The 25,314-nt window shown below is 44.3% G+C and overlaps 2 protein-coding genes across 2 annotated transcripts; both read left to right on the forward strand.

The window, feature by feature from the left end:
* The first annotated feature begins 784 nt into the window (after window positions 1–784).
* Window positions 785–25,155, forward strand: LOC103063351 (uncharacterized). Its single transcript, XM_088142388.1, has 7 exons — window positions 785–926; window positions 1,732–1,839; window positions 2,621–2,761; window positions 3,021–3,137; window positions 3,943–4,937; window positions 16,969–17,027; window positions 18,616–25,155. The coding sequence occupies exons 2-7, from the start codon at window positions 1,741–1,743 to the stop codon at window positions 20,595–20,597; spliced, it is 3,393 nt and encodes a 1,130-aa protein (XP_087998514.1). The 5' UTR covers window positions 785–926; window positions 1,732–1,740; the 3' UTR covers window positions 20,598–25,155.
* Window positions 10,400–12,078, forward strand: LOC103063741 (BLOC-1-related complex subunit 6). The gene has a single exon (XM_088142599.1). It carries the CDS (start codon window positions 10,967–10,969, stop codon window positions 11,672–11,674), a length of 708 nt encoding a protein of 235 aa, XP_087998725.1. The 5' UTR covers window positions 10,400–10,966; the 3' UTR covers window positions 11,675–12,078.
* Window positions 25,156–25,314: the final 159 nt, after the last annotated feature.

Here is a 25,314-nt window from a genome sequence, read left to right on the forward strand (position 1 = left end):
AGGGGAGCCTTTCCCCGCGCTAACGCCTTGCTCCGTTCCAGACGTTTCGGAAGGGATCCCGACCGCGACCAGCTCCCCTGCCGGGGAAGCCTTTTTCCCAGCCGCGCGCTCCGCAGAGTCCGCGGCGAGGAGCGCCCGAAGCCCCGCGACGGGGCGCGCGGTCGCGGGGCGGGGAGGGCTTAGCGGAGGAGGGAGCGAGGGAGTGGGCGGGCGCAGAACTCGGGCGCCCAACCCCCTGCTCGGGTCTGGCAGAACGGGGCGCCGCTCCAGCAGTTGCCACTCTCGGTCAGCAGCCGATCTCTCCACCAATTACGAGCCAGGAGGGGGAGCAACGTTAGCCAATCTGCACGAACCGCCCGCCTTCTGTCATTCCCCCCTCCCCTCCGCCCAACATTCTTCCCCTCCCCCTCGGAGCCTTTCCCCCTCCTCGAACCAGGGTCGCTACTTCGGAAGGACAGGCATAAGAGCGCCCCGAGAGCGGGTCGCGCGCGCCTTGGGGCGCTTGCCGAGGGCGGGGGAGGGAGCCTTCGGACCTTCCTTCCCTGGCTCTTCTCCCCCCCCCGCGCATCGCCCTGTTCCCCAGCATCCGCGCTGCTCCGCTCCGCTCCGCTCCGCTCCTCCCCTCCCCTCCAGAGGCCCGGGTGAGTGGGACGGACGAGAGCGGGGTGGGAAGCCGGATCGCAGGAAGCAGTCATCCCCTCGCTCAACTTCCTTCCCGGAGTGGTCGCTCTCCTCCTCTCGGCCCCCCGCTGCAGCCCGTCCCGGCTCCAGCCTCTCCAACTCTCCCTGCGCTGCGCGGGGGAAGGTGGCTGGAAGGGAGAGCCACACGTGGGCTGGGGAAGCAGCTGCTGCTGCTGCTGCGGGTCCCCCCCCCCCCGCCTCGCCCCCGCCTCGCCCCCGCTGTGGAATGAAGGCTGAACCCGCAGGTGAGTGTTAGAGACCCGGGCGGCCAAAGCGGCGGGGTTGGGGGTCAGCGGTTCCTGGGGTCGGCCTGTCAAGCTGGGGACTCGTATCCCTTCGGGATGGGTATCTGTGACCCTCTGTGATCCTCTGTGAAGAAGCCTCCCTTCGTGGCTTTGATTCCCCCTTTTTTAAAATAAAGGCAAGTCTCCCTTTATTTTCTAGGAACCGCAGCCCAGACAGGACTAAGTCCTGGGATCCCACTTTCCAGCCTCCCCGGAGATACCACGTTACCTTTAGGGCCCTCTGGAACAAGGGTGGTGCCAAGGTCTTAATAGAAATCTGGACCTTCTTCAAGGATGAAGCCAAGTTGGTGGAGGGCTTTGAGTGCTACACCTGAGATGGCCTCTCCGACTTCATGGGGCCCTGATGGGTGGCAGTTAACAAGTTACTTGCTTCCCAGCAGCTGTATTTAAAGAGGGAGATTGATTGCTTTCAATCTGGTTTCTCTCCTCCAAGGCCATCCACTTCTGTCTTTGCATTCAGGATGGATGAGCACAAGGAGAGCACGGGAAAAGACAGGTTCAAGGGAATCCCTATTCTAGAAGCCCCCACAGTGGGTAAAGATGAGGGCAAGATAAATAACCACTAACCCTGAACATCCCCCCCCCCCCAGTTTAAAAATGCCAAACATCTTATCTCTCTTTCTACTCAGACTACTACTATGAGAATACCTGAGTAGGATATAGGAGGTGCTTAGAATATTTTGATATCTAATTTGGGCTTAAGCTGAACTTTTTAATGGATCTCCCCCCCCTTCTGTATTTTCAGAAGATACAGATGGATGGAGCACCGGTGAAAGATGAGGGCAGGTCCTGGAGATCCTTGGGACTGAGTGCTAGACTGAAGAAGGGAGTGGAAAGGATTCAAGATATCAAGGTGCACGAAGCCAAGTTTTCTAGGGATGAAGCTTTGTGTTTTTCCTGAAGTTGAAGGGACAAGCCAGATTTGAAACAGGCATATCTTTCTGGAATGTAACATGATTGCTAAATGCATGGTTAGGTTTAATGTGAAAAATGCCTCATGCATGAGTGAATACCACACAGATTTGAGGAAATGAGTGCAGGAAAGAAATAACAACCAGGATTTTAGGATTCCTTCAGAGTGATATGAAACACATTTGATGTTTCAAATGGCCATTCACTGTGAAATATAATGGGAACATATTATGTCTAAATCTTAAATAAATATGTTTGATTTGCTGAGTACTTAACATTAATTTTGTTTTCTTTCATATACCTTCATAGGTTTCCCTGCTGACACTTAGTTATAGCAATTTGCAACCTAGTGAGGTTATTATACCTCACTGTGCAAATCATTATATATATATATATATATATATATATATATATATATATATATATAATATGTATGTATGTATATATGTATATATATATACACACACGTGTGTGTGTATATATATACACACACACACATGTACGTACATACACACACACATATATATATATGTATGTATGTATGTATATACAGTGAATTTTTACATAGGAATGGCTGCCTAGGACCTAGCAACCTGAAATATATTGTCAAAATTAACTTTTAAGATTGGTTGTAAGATGTTCTGCCTACCTCTTTTTCTGAGAACAAACTGAACCCAATGTAAATGCTGAATCTCTTGGTCTGCTTCTTTGGTGTTTTCCAGCCGGATCCTTCATCCTTTCAGGACAGATTGTCAGCAGTAGTGGATGGTAATGAAGAAGAGCTGTTACTTAGAGTAAAGACTGAAAAAAAGGAGGAAGAGGATCTGGAATTTGAGATGGAACTTGCTGCAGATGGGAAACTGGTGAGTGGAGACAAGGAGGGTAGGAACATTTAACTCTGTTTCTCAACCATGGCAACTTTAAGATGCGTGGATTTCAACTCCCAGAATTCCCCAGCCAACATGCTGGCTAGGGAATTCTGGGAGTTGAAGTCCATGCATCTTAAAGTTGCCAAGATTGAGAAACACTGATTTAACTGGATGAGTGGAAGAACCAGCTTGAAAGGAGAGAAGCAGTTATCTAAGGGTTATTATTTTGATTGTTTTATCTCTGCTAAACCAGCTTGATCCTGCACCTTCACGTGGTTCATCAACTGAGGAACAGATGAAGGTGGAGACTGAGGAGCAGAAGGTACAAGAATTTGAGGTGCAGAAAATCACCATCCCAATAGAGGGTTCGGTGAGTAGTAGTGCAACTGTGGGAACTTCAAGATACCTTGAGGAAGTCAGGACTTGGCCTGAACTGTTGTGTCAGCCATCTTGGGAATATGGGGTTCTGAAGATAACTTTTGGGGTCAATCTTGCAACAGCCTGGTTTCCTGGTTATTTGAGGAAATAATTCCACAACTGTGCATTAGCACTTGACGTATCAGACCTTCCAGGCCCTGGCAGTATCACAGTTCACATAAGTGTCCCACAGAGCATCTTTCACCCAGCTCATTGAAGCAGAATTTGGCCAGATGCTGTGTTTTATTTCAGAGGGTTCCACCACTGGGAAAAGCTCCCTTAAACCAGCCTTCCAAGCCTAGTATCCTTAAATATTCCTCTACTTGAAGTTTTCTGGAGTAGCGCCCCTGACCTTCTTTCCCAGAATCCTCTGTTCACCAAAAAGAGACTTGAAGTCTCCATTGTACAGTGCAGAGCAAAGAAGAACTGTGTGTCCCCCTTGTAGACTGGGCCATCTGCCAAGTATGTGTTGAAAGTCAAGATGGTGGCTGCAGGAATGCAAGTAAAAAGGGGCTTTGATTGTGCTGTTGTGGCCACCATCTTAATTCTTTTTTCACCCCTTTCTGCAGAGGCCCCTGCTTGTAGAATTTCAATTAACTAAGCGTCTTCCAACAAATTAGAAATGCCACCATTGAAGGGATAGGGCACAAATGAGCTTGCTTTCCTGAGCACCCATTACAGAAATATGTAAATGAGGCGAATGCAGGAGTACCCTTTTTTCAAAACCCACAGCCACGCCTTCTTCTCCATTCCTGCAGTCTTCCTCTTCGCACCCAAACACTTGTGGCGTGTGTGGGAAGAGTTTTAGCCGCCGTTCGAACCTGGCCAAGCACCAGATCATCCACACGGGAGAAAAGCCGTATCGTTGCAATGACTGTGGCCGCAGCTTCAACCAGAGCTCGGCACTCACCAAGCATCAGAGGACGCACACTGGGGAGCGCCCCTATGTCTGCGGGGACTGTGGGAAGGCCTTCACGGCTAGTTCCAACCTCCTCCAGCATCGGCGTTTCCACACCGGGGAACGGCCCTATCGTTGTGAATTGTGCGGCAAGGCCTTCTCTCAGAGCTCCAACTACAACTTGCACCGGCGTGGCCACACAGGTGTTACTCCTTACCAGTGCAGTGTGTGTGGTAAGCGTTTTACTGGGAGTTCATGCCTTACACGCCATCAACGGACCCACACTGGAGAGAAGCCGTACCAATGCCAGGAATGTGGGAAGCGCTTTTCGGGGAGTTCTACTCTTGCTAACCACCGCCGTACCCACACGGGTGAGAAACCATACGGTTGTGTCGAGTGTGGCAAGAGGTTCACCCATCACTCCAATCTGGTGGACCATTGGAGGGTACACACAGGGGAAAAACCGTACGTGTGTACTGAGTGTGGGAAGAGCTTTCGGCTGAGCTCCCACATAATTCGCCACCGTCGCACTCACACCAATGCTCGCAGCCCCAGCATGGGCCATGACCTCCTCTGTGGGGTTGACACAACTTTTGACAATGCCAGCATCAAGGGTCACCACGATGGAAGCATTGGGATTCCACATATGACTGGTCGTGATACTTTGTGTGCTGATACCAGTGTTACCAATGGCAATAACAGCTCTGATGAAGAAGAAGGTGACCGGCTTCTTATCTGTGGCCACTGTGGTAAAGGTTTTCACCTGGAGTCTAGCCCCCAGAAGCCTAACCAAGATGACTTCGTGCTGGGGGAAGGGCCCTATAGTTGTACTGAGTGTGGAAACAGCTGTTGGACGTAGCTGGTTCTCTAAGATGTTGGATCAAAAAGAAAAGACCAGTGTATAAGAGAATTATTGATCTCCCTGTCAATAACAGACTGGGAAATAGATTAGGGTGGGGGTAAATCTGACCCCTCGTTTACTGAACGGGCTGACCCTTGTATGGAGCTGGCCTTGAATCTGCTCCTTTGGCACCTTCAGTTTATCTCCAAAGTCCTCTTCTTGCTTCTGGTGTGAAATTTAGGTCAATGTTTTTCAGTCTTGGCAACTTGAAGACGTGAAGTCCACACGTCTTAAAGTTGCCATGGTTGAGAAAAGCTGATCAAAGGAAAGGTATGGATTTCTCTCTTCAGCTCCCTCTTCTGGCAGGGAAAGGTACAATGAGGAAATGAGTACAGCAGCATGAGAATAGGTGGAGAGACCTGTTAGGGCAGTATTTCTCAAACTTGGCAACTTGAAGACGGGTGGGCTTCAACTCCCAGAATTCCCCAGCCAGCATGGCTGGTTGGGGAATTTTGAGAGTTGAAGTCCACCCGTCTTCAAGTTGCCACGGTTGAGAAACACTGTGTTAGGGCTTGTCCAAGTGAGCCCCCCCCCCAAAAAAAATCTGGCTCTGTATCAGTCTTTCTCCTCCTCACCACAATTCTTCAGGAGCTTCAAGAGTAGCCAAAAATGTAAAGCCTGATATGGATGTAACCGAGGACGCTGCAATGACAAACAAGTTGAGAGGAGACTTTTTAATACCTGTCCCTTGGAAATCATTTGCTTTCTGATAGTGGCTGATGTTTGATTGCAAACCAAAACCAGCTACATACCTGAAGAAATTCCAGATGGACTAAACAGGGTTTTGCTGAGCCTCCAGGCATAAATCTGATCACTAAAGCAAGCTTATTTAGTTAGCATGCATATAGAATTTTTACAGTCCTGGAGCTTTATATTCGGGTTCATCTTTAGCTTTGTACAGGAGAGACAAAGTGTCCCAAGATCACACTGTTTTCTCCAGTACGTCAGTTAAGCTCTGATACTCTGAAGAACAGCCTTATCAATTTTCTACTCTAGAGACTGTTCAAAAAGCCAAGCTTGTTCTGCTTGGATAAAAATTGAAAACAGTATCTTAAGAAAAATGCACACTAGGCTAACCTGAATAAATTGTGCCAATTAAGACTGTTGCAGAAGGCTGCTTATTTTGTGTTATTTAGCCTGTTTCCCCAAGTGCCAGGTAAGGTGAACATCTCTGTAGGTGGAAAGCCTCAATTCATGAACATTAGAAGTCTTGATTATCCCTGCAGTTGACTTGTGGTCTCACAGGCACTGGCTCACGCAGCACAGGAGCCATAGTTTATTTTACCTTGATTTATTGAAAGAAACAATACAGCTGATTGATACAACATACTGCTTCAAGACCACAAAACTCATGATACTTGAGTGAATCACTGTTGCCATATATCAGACTGTTCTTCATTATCAGAAGGGCTAGAAATGGGTGTGTATGTTTAAACCAGTGTTTCTTAACCTCAGTAACTTTAAGATGTGTGGACTTCAACTCCCAGAATTCCCCAACCAGCAAGTCCACACATCTTAAAGCTGTTGAGGTTGAAAAACACTGGTTTAAAGGAAGTTCATTATGTTAAAAATCTCTCAGTTCTGTAGAGTGCTAATACTTAAACTGGCAGCTGTAATATATTTTTCCTGCTTCCAGTTGTGCTGCCCACTATATTTTCTGCTAGCCTGTGTGGCAGAATAGGGTAAATGTGTTTATATATATTAAATTTATTTCCTGTGGCAGTCATAATATAGTCTTCCCACAGTGATTTAATGCAAAACAAAAACAATCCTCCAAATTCAAAAGCCAGCATATAATAGCAGATTAAAATAATAAATAAAAGACAGAGAGCAGGTTAAGACATTTCACAATTATTTAAATGTTTAAAAAACATACTTGGTCAGGAAAAACACCTTTGCTGAATCAGAGCAAACAAACATATGCTTTGCAGGGGGGCATTCTAAAGGTGGAGAAATTAAAAAGGATCCCTAATATTTGTCTACAAAGATGGTTTCAGATGCCAACTTCAGTTAATGAGCAGACAGCTCCAGGTGAAGACCTGCTAATGGGTATGCAAACTTTAAAGGAAAGTACCTAAACTTTGAATTCACCAAAACAGAAATGGGCTAGTGAATCATCTTCAAAACAAGTAAAATATAAACCCAACACTTGGTTCCCAAATGGCAACCAAGCAGTTGGACACACGGTTGCCATCACTTTATTTTTCCTGATCATTCAGTCCTCTCTCTGAAAGTCCATATAGCATTATATGGACTTTCAGAGAGAAGATTGAATGATCAGGAAAAATAAAGTGATGGCAACCGCGTGTCCAACTGCTTGGTTGCCATTTGGTAAAGTAAAGTTAAAAGTTAAAAAACTTTTTTGGCTAGAACAGTTACAGAAAAAGCCAATCTTTGTATGTCAAGCCATTAGTATTCTGGAGTACAGCCATTATGAAAAATGTACTTGTTTCTCAAAAAATGTGTGAAGTTTCACCTTAAATTCTTTCACATTGATAATATGTTTCTAGACTGACCCTTTGAGGTACTATGATAATCAAAATAATTAATTCAGCAATTCCATCTGTCCCTCATTGCTTTTTTCCAAATAATTTTTGTGAAAAGAAAATGATAGAATTGGAAAACACATGAAGGCCACAAGTGGAAAATGTGTGGGATCACAGATCACACTAGGTCACTGTTTAATTATTTTTTATTATTTATTTAAATGTAGTGGCTGCCCAACTCCAGTGGATTCATGGCTTGTTGAATAAGTCATAATTAGCTGGGTTCACACTTTGTGTATGTGTGCACGTGCCTTCAAGTCAGTTTTGACTCATGACAACATGGACAAATCCATGCAATTTTCTTGGCAACGTTTTTGGATGTATTTTGCCATTGCCTTCCTTCTAGGACTGAAAGTGGCTGACCCTATGTCAGAACTACAGCTTGGGTTTCCCTCCTCCTAGTCCAGCGCCTTAACCACTAGACCGAACTGACTCTTTTCCCACCGTGTTAAGTCATAAACCACAGTTCATGTGGCACAATGGCCAGATTTACACAACACACTAAGCAAAATCAACCATGCTTATAGCATAGTGCAGCATGTGCATTGAGTTAGTACTTAAAAATTAGTGAACCCATTTAAATGTTCAATATTTCTGCATAAATATGACCTAAAACATGATCTGTATGCTTGTATGCAGAGCAGCCATTGCTCTGCCACGGGTGTACCTTGTAGGGCCACCAATCCCAGAAGGATGGGCTGCTCGGTGATGACTCAGAGGATGGGGTCCCTTAATTCTTTTATTGAGCTGAAAATCCTGGAAGAGGAAGAGCACAGCATTGTGGTCCTTGCCAAACTGGACTTCCAGGCTAAAAAGGAGCTAGAATAGTGTTTCTCAACCTTGGCAACTTTAAGATGGGTGGACTTCAACTCCCAGAATTCCCCAGCCAGCATGCTGGCTGGGGAATTCTGGGAATTGAAGTCCACCCATCTTAAAGTTGCCAAGGTTGAAAAACACTGAACTAGAATGAAGGCTGGCTGCAAGCTTTCTGAATAGAAAGAGCCCCTTACAATGCTTATTTTATTGATTTTAGAACACCATCCCCATTTTTCAAATTAAAAAAAGTTCCTAAATTGGTTTATGAATAAGACAATCTGTATCCTCAAGCTTAGCCCCTACAAAATACGAAGGAAAGAATTTGAAAGAGAGAAGGAAAGACAAACACTATAAAGGCACTGAATATATGAAATAATTGTTTGTTTTGTTTCTGAACAAGTGAAAGTCATGTTTGTATCTTGGTTACACTGCACAAGCCTTAGGCTATGCTTGGGTGATATTTATGCAAGTAGTTACTTTGCTTTATTAAGATGTGTCTTAAAGATAACAAAAATGCAAATAATATATTGGGCTACTAAGGACAACAAATATGAATGCATAGTAATCTGAGACCAAATTGTTTTTTAATTAGTCCATTTAAAAGAAGAAGGCAGCAGCAATGCAAATAATCTTTGTTACAAGAACTTCTCTCCAATAAAAGGTGCAAATTGTATCATAATTGTATCATAATTTCCCAACTCTTGTTTAGCTTTTGGATAATTACTCTTCAGTGGTGGTGGCATAATACCTCATCGGAGGAGAAAAATGGTGTTTTGCTACTTATGCCCACCCCCCCCCTTTTTGAAGTACTTCCCGAGAGTAAACTTCGGTCTAACATAACATTATGCTATAGTATATTCATGCCTGCATAGGTTGGTCTAGAAAGTGCTTGGTTGAGGAATGGAAGATTTAGAACTGTTTTCCCCAACCTTACTTTTTAAGTTATGTGCTTATATCTAAGTACAGTACAAAATCTATTTTTCCCCACAACAACAGTCCTATGAGGTAAGTTGGACTGAGAGGAGGTAGCTGATCCAAAGTCAGCAAGTTAACTTCCCTGGAGGAGGATAGACTTCAACCTGCATCTCCCTATTTGTAGTCTGACACCTTAAGGCAGTGTTTCTCCATCTTGGCAACTTTAAGATGGGTGGACTTCAACTCCCAGAATTCCCCAGCTAGCATGTCTACCCATCTTAAAGTTGCCAAGGTTGAGAAACACCGCCTTAATCACTACATCATACTAGCTCCCTAATTGGTCTCTCCAGGCTTCTATTAGTTTTAGCCACCCACAGCTATTGGCCATGTGATAGCAGTCTAGAGGATTTCAGTTTACGGAAGGCTGGTCTGAACTGCCCTTTGGACTATTCCATTTTGTTCTCATAGTCCTCACTCGTTCTCATTGTGGATTAATAGGATTTGTCAGAGACTGACACCTATGATTTTTGTTCTTTCTCATCTCCTTTGAAAACAGCTAGATCTTATGAGAAAAAAATTGAAGCTAGTTGTACAATTTGAAGAGAATGCTTTGTAATGAGCTCCCATAAGTGATGAACGGAAAGGGACTGGAAATCCGGATTAAATGGAGACAGGGCAGCATTCATATAATCAAATATACACATCTGCTTCCATACGTGTCTGTTTACTTCTGGTCTGTCAGTAGCTGCCTGGTGGAAGTTTTTAGGCGAAGCTACTTGGAAATAGTCTTGCCTTAGTTGCTCTCACCTTTCTGGTCATAGAGATGTTTTTAGGGTTGATATCTCAGTGATCAGCAATCTGCCTGTCTCTCTCTGATATAGCTCCTCTCTGATATAGCTCCACCTGCCTGTCTCTCTCTCATATAACTATGGATAAAAAAGCTTTATCCTTAAAAGATGGGGACAGGCGACCAGGGATAAATGCCAAACAATTAAGGGCAGTATACGGATTTAACTTGCAGGACTGCAGTTCCACGTTTCTTTCACAGAATATACTTCCTTCTGCTTGGAAATAACAGCTGTATTAAATCTCATCCAGGTGCATAGCGAGATCTTCGAGGTAAAAAAAGAAAGGAGTAAATGAAGTAAGACCGTAGATGAAACATGCATATTACAACAATACATTCTCTAAGCTTCAGCACTGAAAATGTTGACATTTGGGTTCCGGGAGACGAGACGAGACGAGACGAGACGAGAGGACCCCCCCTGCTCCTTTAACGCCAGGTCAGGCTCCCGTTTTCCGACGCAGGATGATGTTTTGGGTCACGCTCCTTCCGGCAGAAGAGAGCCCATCCAAAGAGTGTCCGATTTTCCGACCTTGATTGGTGGGCCTTTAAACCGGAAAAAAGCCAATGAGAAGTTTCCCTTGGTCCTCCCTGGCCAACCTGCTCCTTTTCCCCGCCTCTTCCTAGCCAATTCTCCGCCCCTGAAAAGCGGAAGGGCTTCCGTGCATGTTCAGCTGCAGGAGATGGGAAAGAAGAGTCGCTTTCGTGCTTTGTCTCCGGGGGAATCTTTCTGTCGTTTGAAGCTCCCCGCGGCTTTTCTCTGCATTTCCCCCCCAGGCGCCTCCTTCCGCCTTTGCCTGGCACCCTTCTGCCTTGTTTCTCTGCTCCCCCCGCTTCCCAGGTTTCCTTCCTGCATTACGTGATGGAGGGGCAACATATAATGGCCCAGGTCCATATCCAAGCCCCCTCGTCCTCTTCTGCGGCCGGGGAAGAAGCCAGGAGGTTGCCGAACCCCGTGCGAGTTGCAGCCCGGGAAAGAATGGCGGGAGGACGCCTGTTGGACAGTCACAGCCTGGATGGGATAAGCCAGGTATATGGTGCCTCCAAGAGTCAGGAAGGAAGGAGGGCCACTATATCAAGCGCCTTGGAATTGGAGGGAACTGTGAGTTACGACGGGGACCTGACTCATTTTGTGGCCAACAACCTGCAAATGAAGATCAAGATGAGCTCTCGGGGCAGTCTGGACGATGCGGAGCCCACCTCCTCCACCTCGGTGTCATCCCAGCTATCTGTCCGAGGCAAAACCGCAGACATACCTCCTGTGGACCCACAGGTCCTTCGGGATCTGGAAAGGCTCACCAGGGACGTGGCCCAGAGAGTGGACCAGATGTTGAGAGCCTTGAACAGCGCGATCCAGAACATGACGGCGCTCAGCGTGGGGTACATCCAAACCTACCGAGATGCTGTGGACAGTTTGGGTGAATCTGTGGACATGAGCATCAAAGGGATGTACACTCTGATGGCGAGGTGTGAGGAGCTGGACCGCTCCATGCAGCCCGTCCACATCCTTGCCAAGCAGATCCGGGAGATTAAGAGGAATCTGGAGATCTTTGAGGCAGTCTGCAAATAATGCCCTTTTTCGGAAGTGGTTAACTTGTGGAGTGGTGGGGAATGAAACGGGGGTGAGCATTTGACTTCCTGTGATTCAGGCTTTGAAAGGGAAACTCATGTTTTTCAAATTGTGAAATAAATCAATTATGGCAGTGCTTGTCTCCTGTTATGACATTTGCCCTTTTCAGTGTATACGAAATCCTTTGCAACCTAACCCAGAATTTTGGAAACTCCCAATAATCACCAGGATTCTTCCATCCATTTCTGCAGCTGCTTCCTCCCCACAAAACCTCACACTTTTGCTGTGTCACCTCTTCTAGTAACCCTGGTTACCACTATCAGTCAAAATATGACATGCAAGGCAGAAAGTGGCTTTTTTCAGGCTCTTCTAGTCAAGTAATTTCCGACTCTTTCCTTGCAGAGTCCCTTTTTTCATATTGTACCTAAATCTTGTCTGCATGATGTTGTTTTTGCATGATGAGAATATACTCTGAATCAAATTCTTGAAATAAATACTCTGGATTATCAGGAGACTTTATAGGGTTAGGATTTTTTTTTCCTTCTAATGCTATTTTATTTTTCTATCGTTTGTCAGCGGCTGTGAGCCGTTTTGAAACTAACTGATTACGTGCCATCAAGTCGGGGCTCTACTCTTAGCGACCGCATAGATACAGTAGTTTTTTCTCCAGGAGAACTGAGCGACATATAAATTGCAAACATAAATAAATAAAACCGTAACGGCATGCTTGTGCTAAGTGCACGAGAGCTGAAATCGGGCAAATGAACTGGGGAGGGGGGCAAGGCTCGGAGGTCGAAATTAAAGCCGCCTCTCTTCTACGAAGCACGAGGCGGAGGAAAAACAGTTTGAGGCGCGAGATAAGCCGAAAGAGCGTGCGTCCTCAGGGCTATTTATAGGGCTGCCCGAGGAGGGGGCGGAGTTAAGGGAGAGCGCGCGCCCTCAGCCGTTGGATGCCTTCCCCCCGCCTGGGAGAGGCGACAGTCCGCAATTGGAGTAGGGAAGTTCTCGCCAGAGGCATAGAAGAGATGCAGTTATTTTGGGGGGAGCCCGATAAAATAGCAAGAAACATTTCAGAAGAGTGACTCCTTAGCTTATGCTGGTGATTTTCCGCAGGTTGAATGATTCTGCTTCAGATTTTTCCTGAATTGGGGGATGGAACAGAGAGGATCCCAGTGATTTTGAATTATGCTGTATGCTTTACATACGATAAACAGAGCATGTTGTTTTCCCATAAACTACAGAATATAATATTTAGGACAGAGGAGAGGTAACAGAAAAGAAAAAAAGCAGATGAAACTGAGAAAGTACTATTTTAATTGCATGAGTTATCAAACAACCCTGCCTATGTTCACTTGGAGGTAACATTTATGGGGCTTTTTCATTAAAGCAGGGAGAGCAGCCTCCAGGCTGCTCCACCTGACTTCTACGCAGGGTGAGCTGTGCTCCATCCTGCACGGGCAAACTGATTTAAAACAAGATCAAGTTAATGGAGGTTAAGGCTGTCAGTGGCTGCTAGTGCTAATCATCAATGAAAGAGACATAATCTCCAATAATGAAAGCAATTCCCAGAAAGCATGAGTGTTTACCCATTTGGGGGCTTCCTGAAAGGTATCCAATTAGTCCCTGGAGGAACAGAAATGGCATTCTCTCTGTAGATACTGTTTCTAAGAAACTCAGCTGCAGAAGATAATAACTCAAATACTCATGATGGAAATTTAAAAATGAACTTCCCTTGGAAAAGAATTCAAAGCGCAAACATGGCTCTCTCCTTACTCCCCCCTAAATGTCCTTCTATGGACTCCTAAGAACATTAGATCTTGTTGAGATTAGGAATCATAAAATCATTTTAGTATGGAGCAGGGTTCATATGGGACAATTTCCTCACCCCAGTCACTGAGGGGGTTAAGGGTCACATACTCTGAACTGAACCCAGAACAAAAAAGAAAACCTGTGTAGAAATTTCACGAAGACAATAATTAATAATAATCTGTTTGTTCAATTTGTGTGACCACCCATCTCAACAAGTGACTCTACCGAGAGTAATATCCTCCCTGTACCTAGGCCCCATCCACAATTAAGCTGATGCATTCTGGACCAAGAGCAGCTTCTGAGTATGTTTCAAGGGTGCTGCTATAGTGATGATGATGATGATGATGATGATGATGATGATGATAGTAATAATTTATTAAATTTATATGCTGCCTGACTCCCAATGACTCTAAGTGGTTTACAATTGTTAAAACATTAAAAAAAAAAGAACAATAGGAAAAAACCACAAAAACAGCACAAGACAAAACAACAAAGATGGCAAAGAAAATAAACTCAGAGGGGAACACAAAGGAAGCAAGTGCATTGCAATAATCCATAGATGATAAAACTCAGGTGTCTGCAGAAATAGGTATGCTTGAAGCCTCCACCTTTGCTTGTCAAAATGCCCAGCCATGCCACAACTTAGGCATTGTAGGTCAAGGCTGCTGAACCCAAAAAACTTCCCAACTACAAGCAAACTTTTCAGGGGGGGAATTATTCAAGCCAGTACAGTACAGGTTGAGTCTTCAATCCATAGTCAGCACCTCGCTTTTGTGGCCATTCTGTCTGTTAGCCCAAATCCAGGTTGCTGTCTCACATATGTGAGAAATGATAAAGGTGTTGTGAAGGGTCAGAAGGGGGGGCGGTAACCCTGATGCAGGCTCATATGTGAAGTTCAGGCCATACCAACGCCATTTTGGAGAGGAAGCAGGGCCATGCACACGTGGAGGAAATGGCATGTGAACACCCATGAGCCGTTAGGGGCACAGCACAACATCAAACACCCGTGGCTGGAATGGCTGGTAAGGACGTGGGTAAATGTGCTGAAACACTTGCAAGAGGGCCCACAATGTGGAAAACAGGATGTGTGAAACTTAGCTATAAGCTCAAAATAGCTTGCACCCACATAATAGGGGGTCTAGCAACATAGAGCACATTCCAAACTATAGTGGGCAGCCAGCAGTGGACCCCACAAAGAGCAACATGCATAGTTGTGAAATTAGGTGCAAGTGTGCCCACCTCCCAAGGTTGGTGTGATATTTAGCTTTAGCAACATATAATCTCAAGTTCCTAGTCCTCACTTGCTCTGGGGATTGCTAACATGAAATATCTTCGCCTAGCTCGCTTAAACTGTGCAGAGGATGTGGTTACAGAATGTGGTTAGGAGCAGGAGCAGGTGCTGAAAGCTCATGCATGCTCAGGAACTGTGCTTGGGAGGGGGAGTTGGAGAAGTTTAAAAACTGTAACTAAACTATGTTCAGGGCTCTAGCCGCCTTACAGGCTGGAGTCCTTTTGTTCTGGTACCTTAATAAAAGCAACCCTTTATTCTGCACCTCGTGTTCGGATGTCTTTTGGCTTCGACACCAAGCTCAGACCCATTTTGTGGCGCAACAGTTGTTTTTGCAAGTAAGCTAATTTGACCGTACATGCTAGATGAGCAACTAGTAGTGAAAGGGGATCTCTCAGGCCCCTGATTTTCTAAGCAAAGCCTATATAGTGACACCATCAAGTTACTGGTCCTCAATTGCACAAGGGGGTCTGGATTGCTTAAAATGAGCAGAAGAAATGCAGAAGATGTGCTAATATGTAAGGAAGCCTGTGTACATGAGTCTCTGAATAGAGAGCTAACAAACCGACCTGAGTTGGTTTTGTAATAGTTGCACAAGCTCTAAAACCACCTCGCTGAGCACATACTGCTAACGTCGAAAACTGCCATAGAAGGAAATAAATAAATATGGGAGAGGGGCTTCTAAAATAAGGGTAATGGGAGATGTAAACAGGGGCGGAGATTCACGTGGGTAATTTAGGCGCTTCGGATAGGTTGTAAACTCCTGAGTACCTAACCAATGGGGACATGGAGGAGGGTCTTTTCGCTCGGGCATAGGTAATAAAAAGTGCCCGCATCTTATCCCAGGGTGTGCCTACTTGTTGGACACCCGCTGTTGCAAGAACGTCCTATTTCAATAAATGGCCATGTCTTGCTGCTTCAGTGGATCTTTGTCTTAATTCTTTGGAACTTGAGGTTTGTTTCTCACACATACAGAACATGAATGCACATCATGGATGTTAACCATGGAATTCAGGATTCCGCCAGAAGAAGCGAACTATTTTAATACATTCTAATTTTACTATGTTTTTCTCAATTAGCCTTCCTTGCAGGTTGACAGTTCTTTACTTAAAATACTGTTTCTAAATCTTGTTTAAATACTATATAAATACTGTAATTTGCAACAGCAGTAACACTGAATCAACTTCCACGTGCCCTAAGAGGCATCTTGAGTGGACGTGAAAAAGCAACGGACGGACACGAGATTACCAGAATAATGCTTAACAAAATAATAGCATAACCTCCCTTTGAAATAAAGGACCTGTATTAACTTCTGTAAAACCGCTGGGAATAAAGACGTTTTTCTTAACGAGGGTCGCGCAGCAGCAGCACTCGGGGAACGGACTGAGTTAAAACAGTAGAGCTGACATGATGTGTGCTGCCTAGAAAGGACCAGAAGGAAGTACGGCTGTAGAAGGGTCTTAATCATGAAGGGACCTTCCTGTTACAAGCGGATCTCTATAGCTAGGCACCTAGCAGCCTCCCTATGCCCACTCTTTAATGAAAACAAAGCCAGTGGGGAACACGTCAGGGAGACCACACCAAGTAACAAGGTTTGGCATGGCTGCGCTAGCAGCATCTCTGTGGACAGCCTGAGAAGAAGATGAAAGGGCTGTGAACATGTGGGAGTCAAAAGAGCAACCTGGTCAGGAAATTGTAATGACAGCAATTGGGGTGGGAGAAGCTAAGGAGAAAAACTCCGTTCCAGCTCATTCGCGGTATTTTTATTGTGCAACATAGTCTTCGTTTGTTAGAGGAATGGCTTTGAAATAAGAGATCGATGGTTTTGGTGAATACAGTACTTTAAAAAAGAAAAATAAATCTGTTATGCTAGAGGCTCAACTCTGTCCTATCAGACTGAGTAGGAATGTAGTTGCATAGGGAATAGGAGTCTTGTTTTTAATGGTTTGGATTGATGAAAGATGTGTGCTCTATAGAATGTAAGGGAATTTGTGGGTGTGAGGAAACTGTGGCAAATATGTGTATGTGTGAGAGACGGAGAGCATCATTTTTGGGACTCTAGAGATACACTTTTTTTTTTTTTTGTTGAGGCAGAATTTCACAGACATCTGCATTCCTCTGTGCTATACAGATCTGTTTCTTTTCCCAGAATCAGGATTCCTCAGAGTTAACTGTTGTGATTTTCCCATATGGAAAGTGGAAAACAAGCATATGTTCTGGACCTCCAGGGCTGTAGTGAAGGAAAGACATTAAGAGGTGAGGAATAAATCAAACATACATTGCATAATAAAAGTGAGCTGTGAACTTGGAATTCTTATTTCAAAACTCACTTTTAGTTCATTAAATGACCCGAGCCTAGTCACAATCTCTTAATATCTTTTTAAAAATATATTCATATTGCGTATGAATCCTTATCCCAGATCTGCCATAGAAGAATGTTGGCATAGATCTTGGATTCTGGTAATAGGATTTAAATCAGGTCTATCTTCTAAATGTTGAAGGTACTTCTAAGCTTTAATCAGCGTACTTGCTTTTAACACGTTGCTGCTTAAAAATATTTTATTGGGGCTGCTGCTTTTATTTTGTTAAAAGTTATATATTTTAATTTGTGTGTTCTATTGTATATTTCAGTTGTTTTGGAATGTTGTTTGATCTTACTCTGCTGTAAGCTGTCCTAGAAAACCTGAAGGATGACATAGAACTTTAATAAATAAACACATGCTCACCCCCTAATACCTTGATTCACAACCAGAATCACTTTACAGTCATCTCTCTTCTTAAGTTTTCTTTAAGACTTCAAATATCAAATTCTCCATTAAAAGCAAGCCAACAATAAAGCAAGCCAACAATAGAGTCTGCAGTTAAAGTTTGCAAGGACAATAGAGTCTACAATTTGGCTATAATATATTGTATGTATAATATACATGTATATTATATAATATATTGTTGTATAATCTATACAACATCTATAATATATTGTATAGCCAAATACAACATGGCTATAATAACATTGCTATCTATTAAGGTTTTGTAGGATAAGCATTATAAAATTTTTTGACCAAATCTGGAGCCTTTACATCGTTCTTATCAACCCATTCTGCCAATGACTTGGGAAAATGTTTCCAATGGATTAAAAATTGAATCCCCCCTCTATGCTTCCTACTGTCCAGGATTTCTTTAACTTTGAAATGCTGCTCCCCTTCGACCATAATGGGTTTAGGTGATGATGGAGTTGGGTGCCACTGAGAAGATTCTTTGTACGGCTTAAGTAGATCACAGTGGAACACAGGGGAAAATTCCAGACACTTAGAACACTATTTAACCTAAACTCTTTAACTTCTTTGTTTTGTTACATAGTACAGGAAACAAATTTTTCTGTCTGGCTTTGTCTCATAAAGACATATGCTAATGACTATGAATAAGACTGAAAATGAAACTCTATGCTGAAATTATTCACTGACTGATTTTTTACATTATCATTTTTCAGAGCTGAATTCTGCTTCATTTCAAGTCTTATAGAGATTCTTCTAGATGTAGGTGGACAATAACATTTAAATTTTCAAAGATTTCTGTGTTTTACCAGGATTCAAGAGAATCTATGTTCAGTTTTTATATCTTAAATGGGAAAATCAGTAGATAAACTTATGATCTAAATTTACATATCATCTTAGCTGGTATGGGTTTGTGGCAGTATAAATCAGGAATGGACTTGATTCAAAGAAAAATTATTTTGAGTTTGCTGTCAATTATTTTAAGATATATAATCTGCTTTCCTTAAAAAAAGTTTGAATTTATTTGGCCAGAATGAGATAAAAATTTGTGATAATAATTGTTCTGACTGTAGGCATTGAGATGACAAATGAAAACAAGGAAGAGGAAGCAGAATCACAGAACAAGCAGAAAGAAGACAAAGAAATGCAACATAGAATCTCTCCAGAGAAAGGAGTTATAATAGAAGACCATGGAGTGGAAAGCACTCAGCTTGAGGCCTGTAATGGAGAATCTATCATATCTCTGGAACAGGAATCTACAGATAATCTTTCTGACAATGACAGAGTGCCCAAAGCTACCATTTGTCCTGACTGTGGGAAGAGCTTTAGTAACAGCTCTCACCTAATCCGTCACCGTCGCGTCCATACAGGTGAGAAACCGTACAAATGCCCACATTGTGACAAAAGTTATCGCCAAGACTCTCACTTAGTTCAGCATATGCGCTCTCATACAGGTGAGAAGCCATACCGGTGCACACACTGTGGTAAGGGCTTCTCACAGAGTTCCAATCTCATCATCCACCAACGGACACATACAGGTGAACGACCCTTTACCTGTCCAGAGTGTGGGCGGAGTTTCAGCCATAGTTCTGATCTCATTCAGCACAAGCGGATACACACAGGTGAGAAGCCTTATGTCTGTTCCATCTGTGGAAAATGCTTTTCTCAGAGCTCAAAAGTTACCCAACACAAACGCTTCCATTCAGGGGAACGTCCGTTTTCCTGCGGAGAGTGTACCAAAACTTTTCGTCTCCGTGCTGATTTAGTCCGTCACCTCCGCGCTCATACTGGTGAGAGGCCTTTTGGTTGCCCTGAATGTGGAAAACACTTTGCTGAGAGCTCCCATCTTATTCGACACCAGAGGATCCATATGAGTGAGCGTCCCTTTCGCTGTCCAGACTGTGGGAAAGGATTCAATCAGAGCTCCAACCTCCAGCAGCATCAGCGGGTGCACCGAGGCCAGAAACCCTTCAAATGTGATGAGTGTGGGAAAGGTTTTGGTGTAAGCTCAGCACTCCTGCAACACCAGCGCACTCACACAGGTGAACGACCCTACTGCTGCAGCCAGTGTGGGAAGAGTTTCAGTGTCAGCTCCACCTACCATATACACCAGCGTATTCATGCAGGACAAAAGCCCTATTCATGTGCAGATTGTGGGAAAGGGTTTGTGCGTAGTTCTGCTCTTCTTCAACATCAAGCAACTCACACTGGTGAAAAGCCCTTTCGGTGTCCCTATTGTGGAAGAGGTTTTGGACAAAAATCAGCACTTTCTCAGCATCGGCGAGCCCATGTGAGAAGAGGGGAGACATTGACTTTGATGGAAGGATGGGAAACTACTGGGATGGAAGGTGTTGGGGACCAGCGAGTGGGAGGAGAAGCAGACAGCATGTGGCAAGGGAATGGAATAGGGATTATGGAGCCAGAGTGGCACGGTGAAGGAGATGAGACCACAAGACAGGAATGGGAGGATGATGGTGATGAGGCCATGAGGGTGGAATGGCAGGATGATGGTGATGAGAGTCCAGAGCAACAGTTGCAGGATGATGGCAGAGAAAGTATGAGGCAGAACTGGAAAGATGGTGTGGAATCCTCCCTGAGGACAGAGTGGCAGGATGATGAGGATGAAAGATTGGAACAAGAATCACAAGATGATTGTACTGAAAGCATGAGGCTGGAGTGTCAGGAGGAGGAGGATGACGATGATGATGATTACAGGAGGGTGGAGGAGAGTTTGCAGGATAATGTGAGTATGAGACTAGAGTGTCAGGATGATGATGATGAAAGTGTGGAAGAATATGTACAAGATGACAGTAATTCAGACATGAGGGAAAAATGTCAGGATGAGATCACAAAGCAAGACTGGCGGGATGATAGAGATGAAAGCATAAGGGAAGAATGGGAGACTACTATAGATAATTTAAGGCAGAAGCAATTAATTGTGGAACAGGAATGGCAGGACAGTGAAGATGATAGTGAGAAGCAAAGTTGGCTAGGAGATGGGGAGGACAGCTTGGAGAGAACAAGGAAAAAGTCAAAGACAGAGTCACCCTGCTGAAGCTGGGGAGCTTAAGAAATTGAAATGATTGACTGGGATATAGTAGAAGAGAGTAGAATGTCTACAATGTTCATATAATAGCCAAAACCAGCAAGCCATCGAAAGACATAGTGGACAAACAGCAGAACCATACCTTGATGCAAAGTGGTCATGTCCTTCTGCAGCAAATATAGCTGTATTTATATTTGTAGGATATGCTGTGGTGTTCACTCTCCATTTGAACATGTTCCTCACTCCCAGTACCTGCATGTCTGTGCTACATAGCACTATGTGGTGGCTGCCTCATGGTCCAGCTCCCTGTATCATTCCAAGTCTTGTGCCATTCGCTGATCAAATTAATTCCAAAGGGTGATTTTATTCAGTCAGTTTTTAAACCTTATTCTACATATATACATGGTGTATTATACTTCCCAATCCAAGTTTTGTTAAAAAAATAAAGTTTCAGAACACAGGTAAGGTAAGATGCCTTTTCATAAATAAATGGATGCCTTTCCTTATAGTGGGGGCAATTCTTGCTGGATTCCAGGAGTTGATTTGGGAGAAATGGTACTACATTTCAGTCTTTGAAATAATTGACTTAGGAGGTTGGGATTTGGGGGTGGGGGGCAAAAAAAAAGATAATATGGTGGTTTTATTTTCACAATTTTTATTTAGGAACCCAACAGAATGTGGGGACACTGTAAGACTCCAATATTTAACTAGAACAGCTTTTTAAACTTCTTTTGCATGCTCTGGATCTCTCCCAATTGTAGTTATTTTTGTAATATCCTAACCCCTTGCTCTTTTCTGTGTCTCCCTCTGATGAACTAATAAATGCTCTTTTTGATTCCACTCAAGCGCCTTGCATGCTTTTAAATTGAGTCAGGGTTACTACTCAAGTTAAAATATTTCAGATCAGTTTCAAGATATGTTGCATATGATTTGGATGTGTGAACACAATTTTTTGTGAATATTGTTCCAAGCAGAATTGAATATATACATGTGTATATATATATTCATACATATGTATATGAATATATATATCATTCATATATACATATATATGTATATGTATATATGAATGGCTGGATAGCATAGTGGCTAAAGCGCCACCCTTTTATGTGAGAGCCCGGGGTTTGAATCCCAGCTGGTACCTACCTTACCAGGAGGGGTCCTTGGGCAAAGACCCCCTAATACTTCACCTGCCTACCTTGGATATGAGAGTGACATGAACTAAGAGTTATACCAGTACGGACGTTGTCCAGATTAACAAGGTCTGTGCCAGATGTTGGGGAACCAGGACAATCTAACAATAAGTGGGCTACTGGAACAAACCATACATGGATGAGACAAGAGAACCTGGAATTGATGGAATGCTACTATAAAAGTAGATCTAATGAGAGGGGATATATAAAACGCATTAGGGTACTATGGATGGACACAAGACCTACATCCCTACTAACTGAGAAACAACTAGTTACCCAATGCTTCAACATAGTGAAGAGCAAGCTGCTCTCAACTTGAGATAGACCAGCTATACATTACATCCTGGACTCAAGAAGACCCGGAAGAACAACTGGATGTGCAGCCAACACCTGAAGCTGGAATGTCCCTGCCACCCCCTCTATTAAAGAGCACAGCAGCTGATATGAGGCATAAGATCATGGATAAACTAGCTACAGTCATCTCTCAAGACCACCTACTGAGGCTCAGTGGAGAAGTACCATCAGATAGTATGCTAGAAGATGCCAATAGAGTCCTCATGACAATCCCTACTATCACCATAGCTCAAACCAATGAACTGGTATATGCTACAGCCGCTGTAATCTTGGAGAAGCTTGGTTACACAATCAAGAAGAACAGCAGTACATACCACTCCCCCTGGAAAATGAGGTTGGAGGCTAAGATCAAGGCAACTTGGAGAGAAGTTAGTCAGCTGATGGAACTACAGAAGGATGTGAACATTAAGGATAAGACTCAGCGACTGAAAAAATACAAGGGCCTGACTCTATCTGAAGCCCTGGAGACTGCTAAGGAGATACCAAGAAGAGACCAAGAAGATAAATGCCCTGTTCTCCAAAGAACCATCCAAGGTGTACTCTCAACTGCAGTGCAACAACACAGTAACAGCAGAGCCACCAACAGCAGAAATTGAACAGTACTGGAAGAGCATATGGGAGAAAGAGAAGACACATAACACCAGTGCAAAGTGGCTGCAGGACCTGAGAGCAGACCACAGCAATCTCCCAGGACAGGAACCACTCACTATCACAGTAGCAGATATCCAACACCAGGTCAAGAACATGAAGAGCTGGACAGCACCTGGCCTGGACATGATCCATGCCTACTGGCTAAAAAGACTAACAGCAGTGCATGAATGCCTAGCAACGCAGATGAACCAGCTGCTAGCAGCAGGCTCCCACCTAGATTGGCTAACACAAGAAAGGACAGTGCTGAACATGAAAGACCCCCCACAAGGGAATAGCACTGTCCAACTACTGGCCAATAACTTACCTCCCCACAACATGGAAAGTCCTATCAGGCATCATAGCCGCCAAGCTATGGGACCATATGGGACAGTACATGAGCACAGCACAGAAGGGCATTGGGAACATCAGAGGCTCAAAACACCAGTTGCTCATAGATAGAGCAGTTGCCTGAGACTCAAGGTCTAGACAGACCAATCTGAGCACAGCCTGGATTGACTACAGGAAAGCCTATGACTCAACACCACACACATGGATCTGTGAATGCCTGGCACTATACAAAGTCAACAGGACGCTAAGGACCTCCTTCAAGAACTCAGTGGGACTGTGGAAGATAACACTGGAAGTCAGCTCAAGACAGCTCACACAAGTGCCCGTCAAGTTCAGCATAAACCAAGGTGATGCATTGTCCCTGCTGCTGTTCTGCATAGGCTTGAACCCCCTCAGCCAGATAATCACAAGGACTGGATACAGATACAAGTTCAAGAGTGGAACTACCATCAGCCATCTCCTCTACATGGATGACATCAAGCTGTATGCTAAGAGTGAATGAGACATCGACTCACTGATCCACCTAACATGGATCTACAGCGAGGACACTGAGATGTCTTTCAGACTGGAGAAGTGTGGCCGGATGGTAGTAAAGAGAGGGAAGGTAGTTAAGACTGATGGGGTGGAACTACCAACAGGCCACATAGCAGACATACAGACCAGCTACAAGTACCTTGGTATCCCACAGTCACATTGGAACCACAATGAGGAGGCAAGGAAGACAGCAACATTCAGATACCACCAAAGGATAAGACAAATCCTGAAGAGCCAGCTCAATGGAAAGAACAAGATCCACGCCATCAACATGTACACCCTGCCAGTCATCAGATACCCTGCCAGTATAGTGAGCTGGTCAAAGGAGGACATGGAGACTGCTGATGTAAAGATCCGGAAGCTCTTCACAATGTACGGAGGTTTACACCCCACATCCAACACCCAGAAACTGTATACCAGCCAGAAAGAGGGCGGGCGGTGTCTGGTGAGTGTCAAAGCAACTGTCCTGGATGAAACCCAGAGCATCCAGGTATACATCAGTAAGATGGCACCCAAAGATGAGCTGCTGAGAGAATGCCTGAGGCAGCAGCAGACATGGGAGGAAGTGCCATGGCAAGACAAGCCCCTGCATGGGATGTACCATTGACAGATAGCTGAGGTGGCTGACACTGGGAAATCCTACCAGTGGCTGGAAAGGGCTGGACTGAAAGACAGCACTGAGGCACTGATCATGGCAGCACAAGAATAGGCACTAAGCACCAGATCCATAGAAGCAGGGGTCTACCACACTAGACAGGACCCAAGGTGCAGACTGTGCAGAGAGGCCTCAGAGACAGTCCAACACATAGTGGCAGGGTGTAAGATGCAGGCAGGAACAGCATACACTGAACAGCACAACCAAGTAGCTGACAATGTGTACAGGAACATTTGCACAGTGTATGGGCTAGACCCTCCCAAGTCCAGATGGGAGATTCCATAGAAGGTTGTGGAGAATAACAGGGCTAAGATCCTGTGGGACTGCCAGATCCAGATGGACAGGCAGATACTGGCCAATCAACCAGACAACGTGGTAGTAGACAAAGACCAGAAGACAGCGGTAGTGATAGATGTAGTGGTGCCAAGTGACAGCAACATCAGGAAGAAAGAGTACAAGAAGCTGGAGAAGTACCAGGGCCTGAAGGAGGAACTAGAGAGGATGTGGAAAGTCAAGGCCTAGGAGCACTCGGGGCTGTGACTCCTGAGCTGGGAGAGGGGCTCCAACAGATCCCAGGAACAACATCTGAGCTCTCTGTCCAGAAGAGTGCAGTGCTAGGAACGGCTAAGATTCTGCGCAGGACCCTCCAACTCCCAGGCCTCTGGTAGAGGACCCGAGATTGAGGAAGACACAGACCACCCATCGGGGTGAGAAGGGATGTTTTTTTATTATTGTTATATACACCAATGCTTAACCTTGATTTTTTCCCCCCAAAAAGCAGCACAGCAAACCTCTTTTCAAAGTTAGGGGAATTTCATTAGTGATTTGTGATATGCAGAGGTTCTGAAAATGTGAACCTTTTTTGGTTCTGGAAAATTGATTCCATTTATTAAGGTAAAAATGATCTAAAACAGCCATTTATTTTGGCCACTGTCTGTGAAACTGTTTACCACTTTAATTTCATCTTTTCACATTACCTTTACTATAGAGATGTTCTGAAAAAGTGACACTG

This window comes from Python bivittatus, unplaced genomic scaffold (genome assembly GCF_059951505.1).
Source record: "Python bivittatus isolate LINGU-HERP-01145 unplaced genomic scaffold, Pbiv_v1 ctg000440_np1212, whole genome shotgun sequence".
In the NCBI taxonomy this organism is placed as follows: Eukaryota; Metazoa; Chordata; class Lepidosauria; order Squamata; family Pythonidae; genus Python; species Python bivittatus.

Coding starts and splice junctions, on each gene's coding strand:
- LOC103063351 (XM_088142388.1), top strand. CDS start 1,741: ATGGATGGAGCACCGGTGAAAGATGAGGGCAGGTCCTGGAGATCCTTG. Junction 2,762..3,020: donor TTGCTGCAGATGGGAAACTG/GTGAGTGGAGAC, acceptor CTGCTAAACCAG/CTTGATCCTGCACCTTCACG. Junction 3,138..3,942: donor CCATCCCAATAGAGGGTTCG/GTGAGTAGTAGT, acceptor CCATTCCTGCAG/TCTTCCTCTTCGCACCCAAA.
- LOC103063741 (XM_088142599.1), top strand. CDS start 10,967: ATGGAGGGGCAACATATAATGGCCCAGGTCCATATCCAAGCCCCCTCG.